The following is a 13,129-nucleotide window of genomic DNA, read 5'->3' on the forward strand; positions in this document are numbered from 1 at the left end:
CGTGTGTGTGTGTGTGTGTGTGTGTGTGTGTGTGTGTGTGTGTAGCTCAGAAGTCAGCTTGCTAGAGCCATCTCTCTCCTCCCACAATGGGAGACCTAGACTGAACCCAAGTCCTCACTGTCTTGGCTCCTAGAATCTGCCTGTCTCTGCCTCCCAGTGCTGGAGCTACAGGTGTGCATAGCCATGTTGGACTTTTACATGGCTGCTGTGGATTTGAACTCAGATCTTCAACAAGTGCCCACACCCTAGGGACAGCTATTTATAAATGATCACAGCTCTGCCGGCTGTAAGCGCTACCATGGGAACCGCACCCTGCCTCCTACCCAATCAGCAATGTCACATACCTGTTTCTCAAAGGCCGTGGGCACCAAGCGTCGCAATTCGGAAAGGCTGCTGTTGATGCGGTCTCGGCGCCGTTTCTCTATGATCTGAAAACCAGTGACATGGTGTTCCCTGAAGGCATTTCATCACACTTTCCAGTGCGCCCTGCGGACACTGACTCACATTCTCCCCAGAGAGATATTTTTCCCCTGGGGGATAAATCTATTCCTTATTTATGGAGGATGAGAACGAGAGTTCAGGATGACAATAATTTGCTTAATGTCGCACAGTGAAAGTACAGAGCTGGCACTGGCACTGAGGCCTCTTGTCCTGGTCTGGAGGGACGGCCTTCCCCATAGGTAAAGCAGGGCACTGCCTAGCAGCAGGGGGCACCAGCCTCAGCACCGGTGTAGACCTGGGAGACCCCGCCGGGCCAGAGTTAGCCCTCCTGTTTCTGGATCATGAGAACCCCTGAAGAATGCTGGGTCTTGTTCTCTCCAACTGCAGAGGCCTTCATTCACACTCTCTCTGTCTTCCCCACAATTCTGGCAACAGAAACCTCATAGATGGGTAGAAATTATAATCCATCACTTCTTAGAGGCAGAATACGAGGTAGGGAAAAACGATTTGCCTAAGTCTTCTGGTGAGTAAATGAATGGCTGGCTCCTGCCAGATCCCAGGCCTCTGGATCCCCAGGACAAGGAGGGGTGGGGTACGATAGAGAGCTGCTAGCGGGGGGCTCCCCTCTGCACCTCCCTGATCCACACAAAGAGGACGAAGTTCTGGGTAGAGGGGAGACTACAACCAGAGTATTAATGGTCCGTTGTCAGGTGTTCAGCAGAGTTTACAGGAATGCACTCAGTCTTCAGAACTGCCCTTGGTGGGCTAGGGATTTACTCAGTTGGTAGCGTGCTTGCCTTTAGCATGTATGAGGCCTGAACTAAATCCTCAGGACTGCAAAAACCAGGTAGCACATGCCTGCAATCCCAGCGTTTGGGAGGTTGAGGCAGGGGTTAAAGGGCATTATTTTTATTATTGTTTTTGGTTTTTCGAGACAGGGTTTCTCTGTAGCTTTGGAGCCTGTTCTGGAACTCCCTCTGTAGACCAGGCTGGCCTCGACCTCACAGAGATCCTCCTGTCTCTGCCTCCAGAGTGCTGGGATTAAAGGTGTGTGCCACCACCACCTGGGTACAAATCAGTCTTTTGAGGTAGGTGCTCCCTGTCACTCAGAAGAAGCAGCAGCAAGACACTAGAGGGGCGGTGGCATACCCAGCCACCAGGATTGTAATGGGCAGAGCTTGGGCTTGAACCTGTCCAGTCAGCTGGGATGATGGGCAAGGCCTCCTGGGATTCAGTGCAAACCCCGCCTGCGCTCCTCAAAGCCTGTTGCTCACTCACCCCTCTGCGCTTCTTCCGGGCTTGCATCTGCGAAGGGCTGGGGGTGGTCAGCGGTCTGGCCATCTGGCTGCAGAGAAAGAGAAAGGCTAGTTTCTCAGAGCTGAGGGACCATCTCCTTGGCCTAGGCTGACCTAGAAGGCCCAGCTGGAAGCAGGCCAGGACCTGATTGCATGGTGGGTGGAGTAGGGCTCCCAGGTGGTTCTAGTCTCCCAGACCAGGAAGGGACACAGAGCATGCGAAGGGGTCGCCTGCTCTCATTTCTCCCCGGAACCCATTTGTCTGGTGCCAAATCCTCTGTGCTCGCCTAGCTTCCTGTCTGTCAGCCTCTGGCGGACGTGGGTAGCTCGCTTACCCCTTGCCCGCCCTTGCGGACGGCCGACCGTCGGGGGAACCGCGAACCGAGATGCTCTTTCTCGGGTCCTGCAACCCGATCCCAGGGGCGGGTTGACTGAGGGCGCGGGCCAGCGGTCGCCAGGCCGGCCCGGGAGGGTTGGATTTCAGAGCTAGCCGCTGGGAAGGAGCGTGGAAAGCGCAGATGCCGCTGCTTCCCACGGGCCGGAGCGCCGCCGCCCGCCCTCCGCCCGGCCCGCAGCTGCTGCCTCCTCCCACGCGGCGCGGCCGGGGGCGAGGTGGAGGCGGCATCTGGGTCACAGGCTCCTCTCGCACGCTTGGGGACAGTGGTCTGGCCTCCCAGGAGGCACGAGGCCGAGTATCCTCGCCCTGCCTCCTATGCCTGTGGCTCCCTCTTGAAGCCCAGGCTGAATGATGGATGTTTACTCCAACACCAATAGTATTACAAAGATTCAGCAGAGGGGTTTCCTGTCCAGATTTTTGGCCAGAGACCTCAATTGCTTCCCCTCTGAATGGCTTTTTGCTCCAGCTGTCCTTGCAGAAGGCAAAGGTTCCCTGGAGAGCACCAAGGACCCAACCCTATTGAGGCTACGCTTCACACCTTTGAGCAAGGTGCCTCCCCTGCTTTTTTGGAACCCCAACAAACATCTCAACAGAAGCCCATGAGCTTGCCCGGCACCTGTTTCTTGTCTACCTAGGTTCTCCATCTCAGTAAGGGCTGCCCCAGCTTCTAGTTCTCTGGTGCTTTCTGTGATTGAGCCTTTTCTAGTTTCATGTGTGTGTGTTGTTCTCCATGGCCATCTGTCTCTCACCCACAGGCTTACAAGAACCTTCCTTTGGTCCCAGTGCACTTGTTTTTCCTGCCACTACCAGCAGAGCGAGCATTTTAAATGCACACTTGATCTTAACCTTCTTAAATCGCCCCCCCCCCCCGTGGCTTCTCAATATTTTTAAGACCCCAAAACATCATCCTTTGGTTGGTCCAACTGGTTCCTGTCACCTCTTCGATTCAGCTGTCTCTTGCTCTGCACGCTCCAATCTGAATGCACTAACTCTCCTACGTCCGCGTGTGTGTTCTGTAGTCTAGAAATCTCTGGTCCAGTCCATCTCCTCAGCGCCTCACCACAGCCTGACGACTTCAGCCAACCTTCAGATTGCCACTCAACTGCCACCTCCTTTAGGAGCCGAGCCCCCCTTTTGAATTGCTAGTCTGTCACATGGCCCCTGCTGTTTACTTTCCCAGACTTCTGTGTCCACACGCTGTCTTACTGTTTTATCCATGCACGATTATTTAATTAAAGTCCATCTCTCCAGCAGACAGGTCCATGAGGTTACGAGGCTTGCCCGTTTCACTCACTGTTATAGCTCAGGTCCTCAACAAGCTTGGGACACAGCAGATCTCATAGGATTTCTTAACTCCCACCCTTATCTTTAGCGTCACAGAGACCATAAATATGAACACCATAGAAATCTGCCTTTTGCACTTTTGTGGACAGGGCATAGGCAGTTTCCCAGGAGGGTTTCGGCCCATGTGACTCTCCTGGTGGCATCTGAAGTTCGGTCATTCTCAATGCCTCACAGAAAAGCAGCTTCAGGAGAGACCAGATAGCACATTGCTTCAGGTTTGTTCCAACCACATCTGGAAAAAGACGTATCTTTCACCCGCACATCTGGACAAACAGAGCCGCTAAGAGGCCTGCAAAAGCTCCTGGGAGGCCCAGCCCCGTGAGCCAGGGCCTGAGATCTGTAGGGCAGTTTGTTTACAAAGCTTCCCTGGTTCACTGGGGACAAGCTCTAAGAGCCAAGGTACATAAGAAATACAGTCTTTGTTTCCCTGGCAGGATAAAGCATCTCTCTGGGTATTGGGTTAGCCTTGTGCACGTCACTGCCTCACAGACTGATCCCTCCTCAGGGACCGTCTGTCAGAGGTTGACAGGCAACACCCAGCTTCAGGGCTAAGGGCACCATCCACCTTTCCCCAGCCTCCTGGTCAAGTCTCCCCTGCCAGCTGGTCTGCCTCTTCCTCCAGATTTCCCAGGCAAATCTCACCTTACAGTTTGCTTGGCACCACCACCAAGAATCTCTCTTCTCTGGGTTTTATAAAAGTCCATTTTCCAGATGAGGATGCTGAGCCTCAGGGAGCCCAAGTGGCTTGGCCAGCCCACACAGCTGCTAAAGGAGCAAAGCAGCCTGGGAACCTATCTGCTGGCTTCCAATTCAGCATTGTTTTCCTTCTTAAGTCTGACTTCCTGTCTGTCTGACTAGTCCTCCAATCCCCTTATCCTCAAGGCTCCCAGCCAGAGCTCACCACAGCCTGGGATCTGGCCCTGACCCTGACGGTGGGAGGAGGGCTGGAAGCCTCTCCTCTGAGAGTCTAGGCAGATCTTCATGGATCCAGGGAGGAGATGGTAAATGCCAGTGTTTCCATGGGCTTCCTGCAGCCCCTAGACAGGATCCTAGGGCAGTCTCTTCAGGTGATGTCATTTTCTAAGTGGTCTTCCTGCCAGTCCTGAACACCCCCAGTCCCAACTCCACCTAGGAACTCGCCTGTGTGGGACCTTTGGAGATAACTTCATTCATTTTGTATCAAGCAAAGGCAGTGTTCCAATCAATGCTGGACAAAGGATGGACAGTCACACAAAACTTAGACCGCTTGTAAAAATGAGAACGCTCAGAGAGGGAAAGGACCTTTGACCAGCCACACTGCAAGTAAGAGGAAAATCCAGGATCCCAGTTACATCTACTGCCTTTTAAAAAGAAATATATGTATGTATATTTTCTATGTGTAGATAGATAGATAGATAAACAGATAGATAGATAGATAGATAGATAGATAGATAGATAGATAGATAGATAGACAGACAGACAGATAGATAGATAGTGTGGGTGTTTTGCTTGCGTGTATGTCTGTGTAAAAATGCACCAGATCCCTAGGAACTTGGATTATGATGCCCAAACCTGTAAGATCAGCCTATGTTCTTCACCCACTGAGCCATCTCTCCAGCCCCACACCGACCGGCTTTTAATTCAGAACTCTTGCCAATGCCTTCCAAACATTCACCCTCCCACCATGTCTCCCTTGTAGCCTGCACTTTCTGCTCTAGACAGCAGAACGTAGCCATTTGTCTCATACATTGCATAATAGACCTTAGGAAAAAAAAACAACAGTTTTAGGGGGAGGGGTGCGACAGATACGGAGTTGAGAATCTTGTCAATGTGGCACCCTCCCCACAATGTGACAACATTCATTGGAAATTACGCATGCCAAAGCAAGAAGCTATGTGCCGTATGCAGATACAACCCCATCCGAGGCTCACCCTCAGAGGCAGATAGTTATACACTCATTTTGTTAAAAAAGCAAAAAAAAAAAAAAAAGAAAAAGAAAAAGAAAACGTCAGTAGTTCAGGAAAGAGTAAACTCACTTACACAAGGAAATGGTGGAGAGGGTCAAACTCAGGTCTCTTTGACTTCAAAGACTACCATGTGCCTTAAATCACACAGGAACAGCCCATAGACCCTGACTTTGAGTCTGACATATGGGAGGCGCTCAGGAAATATTTGAAGATGGGTAAGAGAGAGGCCATATTCTGTGTAGATCCAGACTGTTTCAGGGGGCCGACTTCACACAAGAGTTCTGTGGGTGATTCCCACGGACGGAGCAGGTCGCTCCCACCAGACAGATGTCCTTGGTGACATCAGAACACACCCTGCCCCTGTGGTCTCACGGCTCTGAATGTGGAGGATTTGTGCACTGCCTCTGACCCCCAGAGTCTGGCTGCCCCAGCCCTGTGGCCCCTGCCACTGTTTATCTGGCTTTCTTTGTACATGAAGCTCTTCTTCCCTGAGAGTTCCCCGAGGGCAGAGGCTGAGCAGGATACATCTGGGCTCTGATGCCCAGCCCAGGGTCTAGGCCACAGCAGGCATCGTTCAGTGGTCTCTGAATTGAAGCATTTATGTCTGCTGGGGGGAGGGCCCTTTGGAAAGTGCTACAAAGAGGCATGTTATAAGTCAGTCTGCCAGATGTCCAGCTGCCTTCCCTCCTTGGAGGGGTCTGGTCTTCTGGAACAGTCTCTGACAATGAGCTCTGGCTAAAATGACACATAGATATGAAGGGGAAAGAACCTGCAGTGACCTTTTACACCTCAGCCACAGTGCCGCTGTCATCAGGAAGCCATTATCATTGTCCCTGGCTGTGAGTGGCCTCTCCCCACTCGGGGGTCCTCACAGCTGACACTCTTGTTCCACCCAATCCAGAATCTCTGTAGCCCTCGGCAGTACTGCCCAGGCTGTACACTCATGAAGGAGAGAGGCCGGCTATGATTCATCTCAGCTCTCTGGCATCAACTTTGTTCGCTGCTCTTTGAAGACCCAACGGCCCTGAGTTTGAGCTGTTCTGTTCTCCATCACTATGGGGTCCTGGTTCCCCCCTATTATAGCAGGCGCTGGCCTTGAGAATTATTGCTATAAATAGTCATTTCTGCTAAGTAACTTTAAAGGGTTTACATAAGGAACTATATTATAACTCCCCTAACATGCGAGATGAGAGAGAGAGATATCTATTGCCATTGGGTTTTTTTTTTTTTTTTTTGAGATAGCATCTTACTATCTTGAAAAGTAGCCATAGAAATCTGCCCGTCTCTGCCCCCTAAGTGCTAGAATTAAAGGCATGTGTCTTCATGCCTGGTCATAGCCTCTTTAAAAAAAAAAAACTATGTGTGTGTTTCATGTGCCAGGGCACAAGCATGGTGAGGAGAGACAAGGTTGAGAAGACCGAGGGACATAAGCTACTTCGGTAGCTCTCTCGTCCTTCCTACTCTGATCCTTTCCCCAGAGCGGAAACAGACCCAGGCAGGGAAGCCAAAGGCTCAAAACGGCATGGCGGTAGGGTACTTGAGTAGCATGCACCCGGCTCTGGATCCAATCCCTGGTATTGAATAAGGAAGTGGGGGGAGAAGGGGAGGAGAGAAAAGGAGAAAGGAGAGAAAGGCAGGCTCTGTGTGACTTGGTGACACGTGTGGGCCGGGTGGCAGGGGCTTGGAGACTCAGAGTGTGAGCCTGACACTAAGCATTCACCATGAGCTGCTAAGGACTTGGCGTTCCTCCTTCCACTTGCCTTTTACCAGCCTACGGAGCCGGCTTTGTTGTTTATTCCCATTTTACAGATCAGAAAACTGAAGCTGATGGAGCCACAGAGCTGGGAAGTAGCAAGAACTATACAAGTTCAGTTTGTTCCACAGGTTAAAGGTCAGATCATTTAATAAAAGTGGAACAACACTGGCAATTTGGGTGGTTTGGTTAACAGGGCACTGAGATTGGAGTCTAGGCTCTTGCAAATTGGGTATGATTTTTTATATTTTTTGTACCTAAACCCAAATTACCGCGTTCAGGGTGCTTAAAGGGAAAAACATCCCCCCCCATTCTTTTGTGCACGATGTGAAACTGCTCCCAAAGAAGGGTAAATTGGAAAAGTACATATGTCTTCATAATAAATAGATTAGGGGCACCGGGACTCGGGAGGCAGAGAAAGGCGGATCTCTGTGAGTTCGAGGCCAGCCTGGTCTACAAGAGTAAGTTCCAGGACAGGCTGCTCCAAAGCTACAGGGAAACCCTGTCTCAAAAAACAAACAAACAAACAAAAACAAACAAAGAAGCAAACAAACAAACAACAACAACAAAAAACAAAAGGAAGGAAGGAAGGAAGGAAGGAAGGAAGGAAGGAAGGAAGGAAGGAAGGAAGGAATTAAGGGCAACAGAATGTGGAATCTAGTCTATTAAGCTTTTCTAAGATCTGCAGGAAAACTTCCCAGGGGCATCCATCCCTGGTGTAGCCAAATGGCATAATATATCCCCAGCTGAACTCTACTTCCATACTTCCATTCCAGCGTCCTGAACCCTAGCTGGCCCGGGGTACCCAGGAATCTACCGCCCTGATGCTATGGACACACAGGAGACACGGCACACACCCCCGCACCCTGGCTGACACCTGCTTGCTGCTGCGCACACCTGAGTGTGCTGGACTCTCGCTCACCCTAGACGGCCTCAGCCCCACCCTGTCTTACCTGAGGTCGCTCTCCCGACCCACGTCAATGGCTCCGTCAGACTCGCCATCCGAGCCACTGGGCGCCCTGGGCCGCTTCATGGCGAGAGCTGGCAGTGGGGTCTCAGCCCTGCGATCCGTGGAGTTGGTCGGTGGGCCCCGCCCCAGCCCCGCCCCGGCCCGGGAGCCGACACCGCCCTTTCCCAGGGCCCTTTCCTGCACCGCAGCCCAGAGCGCCCCGGCGCCCCCTCGCCCCCGCGGTGACGCGCCACCGAACCGTGGGAAGGCCCCGGGCGGTCACCGCCCCCATCGGCCGCTGGGAGGTCCGGCTCCGCTCCACCGGCGCTGCCTGGACTGGCGCGCTGGGTGGCCTTGGGCAGGTGCCCTGGGAGGCCCCACGGGGGAAGCCCAGACAGACTCCGGATCTGTCCCTAGTTTATGTGCGACAGGCTTCGCTCTGCAGTGCCTCAGCTTTGGGAGGGACAGATCTGCACCTTCCTGCTCCATGGGGTCCAGGGCAGACAGATAGGTTTGGAAAGGTTACTGGGGGTGTCTGTGACCTCTTGAACAGTAATTTTTCAGCCATTCTTTCTGCAGAGAACCAAAGTAAGTGGGAGTGGAAGGCAGAGTGCCCTTCAAAGGTCTGTGATGAACTCCAAGAGGGACAGCTGCTGCCAGTCAGCTGAGAAGGCTGGTCTCAGTCAAATACTGTTTAGAGAGAAGAAGACAGGGTCTGCTAGAGCCCAGACTGGCCTCGGACTTGCGGTGTAACACAGGATGATTGTGAACTACTGATTTTTCTGCCCCCACATCCCGAATACGTTACAGTGGCCAAGACCTTTGGCCAAGACTGACTTTTAGGAGGGAATGCAGGAAGGTAGAAGGTAGGGAAGGTGCGGTGGTTGGTGGGGTGTCCCTGGGAGTCAGTTCCCAGTTCACTTAATGACAGAGCTTTCCTATCAGGCCTCAGGAAGAGAAGAAAGGAGCCTTGGGCTTCTCTTTCTGGGGGAGCCTGTCTGACAACAGACAAAGCTGTTTAGTCAGTGAGAGTTCCTGTCCCTAGAGAGGAGATTCAGCTGCCATCGTCCTAGGTCACTGTCTCAGAGAAGTCCCCCCCCCCCTACACACACACACACACACACACACACACACACACACACACACCGTGTGCAGAGGGTAGCCCTTCGTCCTGCTCACTGGGATGGACACAGAAGAAAGCAAGTCTTTGGTCTAGAGAACTGGGGTCGGTCGTCAGAAGATGTCTGCAGTTTCACTCAATAGTAATGTCTGCTTGCAGACACTTCCTGACGGGAAAGACAGGTCTCTTGCCGTACAGACCCCCACACAACCACTTGGCCGACTACAGAAACCAGGCACACAGACGGTAGGTAGTACAGACCCCCCCTGGCATAAACACCCAGTTTCAGGAAGCCCTGCGGGCCTCCCCAGCCGCACATACCAACTCTACTGCTCCAAATACTCTCTCTGGGGGCACACAGTGAAGCTGTGGAAACCTCAACCAGTAGAGAGGTTCCCCAGCCCATGCACTCTGCGTTTCCTGGAAAGGCAGACACTTGCTCCGTGTAATTGGCCGAGACAGCAAAGGTTGGCGGGGAAGCTATCTTTATAGCAATATAGGGAAGCTAGCCCCTATCAATTTAGAGGGGAAGGTAAGGACTCTGTGGTGGGCATGTTCACAAGAGATGTCCCGGGTCCTCAAAATCCACTGCACAATTAAATAGGGAGTATAGGGTTCAGAAAAGAGATCTAGAATTTGGAGTTATTGAAAGCTAGGGGAGTAGACCAATGGTTGGAGGCGGAGTCTATTATTTACTGCTTTACTGTGGGTACTTATCACAGTACCAGGAAAGGTCCCAAGGGACCGAATAGCAATAGTGATTATTTCCTCACCTTTGCAAATGATAGGACAGAGGCGGAGTAAATCAGCCCATGGCCAACAGGCAGAGGAAGAAGAGCTGGGATGTCACAGGCAGCTTGATCTCAGAGGCCAGTAACTAGGCTTTATTATCTATAATAATATTTTATTATAGAGTTCTCAGACGTTAGGCTGCAACCTAGCACTGAGCTTAGTTCTGGGCCAGCAACACAACAACCTTGAGCCATGCACAGCTTTGAAGAACTAGAAACAGGAATGGCTTGGATTCTTGAGTGAAACACAATAGAATTTTTAAAAATATTACTACTATCTATTTATCTAGTGTGTGCATGTATGTATGCATGCACGCATGCATGGTGTGCCTGTGGAGAACGGAGGACTGACTGTCGGAGTTCATCGTCTCCTTCCACCGTGAAGGTCCAAGGGTTTCAGCTCAGCTTGTCAGAATGGGTGGCAAGCATCTTTACCTGACGAGCCATCTCTCTAGATAAGAATTTTTTTTGTAGTTTAAAAAAAAAAAAATTGTTTTTTTAAACCCAACTATTTTCTCTCACTTCTTCCTTTCCTTCCCCTCCTCATGTCCCTATTCTTTTGTCTTCTTTCTTATGCCAGCCCATACTCCAGGCTGATGTTGAACTCAAGAGCCTCTTGCCTCAGCCTCCTGAGAGCCAAGATTACAGGTGTAAGCCATGCTACCTGGCTTTTGTTTCTGCCTCCACTGTGATTGCTAGAATATCTTCAGATATATGTGTAGTTCTCATGATGCTTTTATTGGCTTGTGCTAACTCAGCACCTCCTGCTCAACCTTCATACTACTAACATTCGAAGCTGGCTAACCAGTGGACAGGGCTAAAGTTTCTCTGGCTAAGACATCTCCTAGCTACTTCCCATCACACCCCAGCTACTTTTGGTAAATTCGGAGTCACTTGAGCAGGTTGCAAGCAAGTGGTGTAGCCCAGGAAGATGATGACACTCAGAAGGCTAGGAGGACTAAAAGGGCACAGCAGGAGCCCAAAGAGGGCTGCCAGGACGTGGTTGTGACAGGGGTTCTCTGTGTGGCTCTGACTGGCCTGGAATTCGCTTTGTAGAGCAGGCTGGCCTCGAACTCACGGAGATCCGCCTGCTTCTGCCTCCCAAGGGCTGGGATTAAAGAAGTGCACCACCACTGCCTGGTGGTTGTGATCCTTTAAAATGTCATCAGAGCATGTCACCTCCCGCTCAGTAGCACCCACAGGCTTCTCATCGCATCTTAAGCCAAACACCGGCTGCTTTCCCTGCTGCCGCAGGGGGTATTGTGTACAACACATCATCTAACCTCAGCATCTTTAAGACTGAAGGGACGCAGTACTGGCATTTATTCCAGAATGGTCCAGGGAGCACCAGAGGTACAGCCACCTATTAGTACTTGCCCCTATCTCCTTAGCTTCGTCCCAGCCTGTTCCTGCCTTGCTCCTGCAGCAGCTCCAGCCTTCCTGCCTTCCTCCCCCTTGGTGCACCATGCTTGTCCATGAATCTGAGCCCCTGACTATGCTGATGTTTTCTTCCTGGAGTCTTGCACATGTCAGCTCTTATCAGCTCTCATTCCATCCAGGTCTTTGCTTAAGCGTCGCATGCCTAGAGAGAACTCTCCTGACTGTGCCCGTAGCCTCTAGCCTCCCATCGGTCTAGGCCTTCTACCTCTGTGAACCCTTTCCCACAGTAGCCGTCAATATAATCTACACAATATTATATATGTCTAGTTATTTACTGTCCATGTCCCATAAGAAGGTAAACTGAGTGACGACAGAAATACGCGCCTTGTGTTTACTGCTGAAGTGTACACCTGGGACATGTTGGGCAGGTGTGGTAGTTTGGATGGAATTGGCTCCCATAAGCTCATAGGGAGTGGCACTATTGGGAGGTGTGGCCTTGTTGAAGTAGGTGTGGCCTTGTTGAAGGAAGGGTGTCACTGTGGGGGCGGGCTGTGAGGTCTCTCTTGCTTAAGCTTTGCTCAATGTCTCAGTCCACTTCCTGTTGCCTTCGGATCAAGATGTAGCCCGCACTGTGTCTGCCTGCATACTGCCATGCTCCCAGCTGCTGTGCTTCTATGATGATAATGGACTGAACCTCTGGAACTGTAAGCCACCACCTCAGTTAAATGTTCTCCTTTATGAGAGTTGCCATGGTCAGGGTGTGTCTTCACAGCAATAGAAACCCTAACTAAGAGAGCAGGCAATAGGTGTGCAGTAACTATGCGCTGATCCCTGAGGTCATGCTAGGTCAACCCCATCTTCTCTCAGACCACCAGACAGATGTGGCCCAGTCTGCGCCGTTTAAAAATGCTAGCTTTCTGGGCCGTCCTGCCAGGACAAACTCTGACTGTTTGAGGCAGGAGAGCCGGCTACAGAGAGAGGACTTGAGTGTTGTCTGTTGTAGCTCGCTGGCTGGCAAGGACCACCCCGTGTCCATACGTGGCACCAGCTTTGCAGAGACCTCAGCTGGGCTGACTACGTGGCCTCTCACGCCATGGGGGGGATGAATAGGAGCGAGAGATGCTTTGACAGCAGCTGGTAAGTTAAGAATTGTGCAATAATTTACGTCTGCCTTGGGGACTGCTTTGGAACCCCATAAAAGCAGCAATTGTGCTAGGTTTGGTTGCTGTCAACTCCGATGTCTAGCCAAGTCTGGCACATAGCGGGTGTTTGGCACATGGTGGCTAAATGTCTAGTGATAAGACAGAAGCAGGAGGGCCCCCGAAGATCTCCACCTTCTCTGTGGAGGACACCGTGCTGTGACCACTGGGAAGACAGCACAGTCGCGACCAGGACGGTCCCTTTGCCCATAGCGTCTTAGGGCCATATGGTCCTTTGCAGTGCCTTGCTGCTTCCTTCGCGTCTGAGGCCTTAGGATCCACAGAGAGGCAGGAATACCTACTGGTGCTCACAATGATGCTTCACTTTCCCCATTTATAAAGTGGGCTCATGCTGAAGCTCTTATTGCTGTAGATGTGTGGGCACGAAACGAGGGCGACCCAGCACAGTGCCTGGTGTACGGAGGGTGCACCTTTTCTACCCATCCTCTCCCTAAGTGATTCGCTCACACCCTTGGCTTCACCTCTTACGGTCATTCCCAAATTCTGCCTCTCG

At 51.6% G+C, this 13,129-nt stretch overlaps 1 protein-coding gene across 3 annotated transcripts in view; it reads right to left on the reverse strand.

The window, feature by feature from the left end:
* Heyl (hes related family bHLH transcription factor with YRPW motif like) overlaps positions 1 to 8,279 on the reverse strand; it is a 16,799-nt gene extending 8,520 nt beyond the window's left edge. The window contains exons 1-3 of one of the 3 annotated variants that reach the window (XM_050161415.1): positions 8,130 to 8,279; positions 1,720 to 1,786; positions 345 to 428 (exon numbers count right to left, since the gene is read on the reverse strand). In XM_050161415.1, the coding sequence (XP_050017372.1) occupies positions 345 to 428; positions 1,720 to 1,786; positions 8,130 to 8,209 (231 nt within the window). In that variant the 5' untranslated portion in view covers positions 8,210 to 8,279. Of the gene's footprint in view, positions 1 to 344; positions 429 to 1,719; positions 1,787 to 2,071; positions 2,917 to 4,119; positions 4,439 to 8,129 lie in introns of those variants that run through there. The other 2 variants (XM_050161417.1, XM_050161414.1) reach the window with 2 other exon arrangements.
* Positions 8,280 to 13,129: the final 4,850 nt, after the last annotated feature.

Source organism: Alexandromys fortis, unplaced genomic scaffold, assembly GCF_014885135.2.
Source record: "Alexandromys fortis isolate MF-2015 unplaced genomic scaffold, M_Fortis_MF-2015_v1.1 scaffold_122, whole genome shotgun sequence".
Lineage (NCBI taxonomy): Eukaryota > Metazoa > Chordata > Mammalia > Rodentia > Cricetidae > Alexandromys > Alexandromys fortis.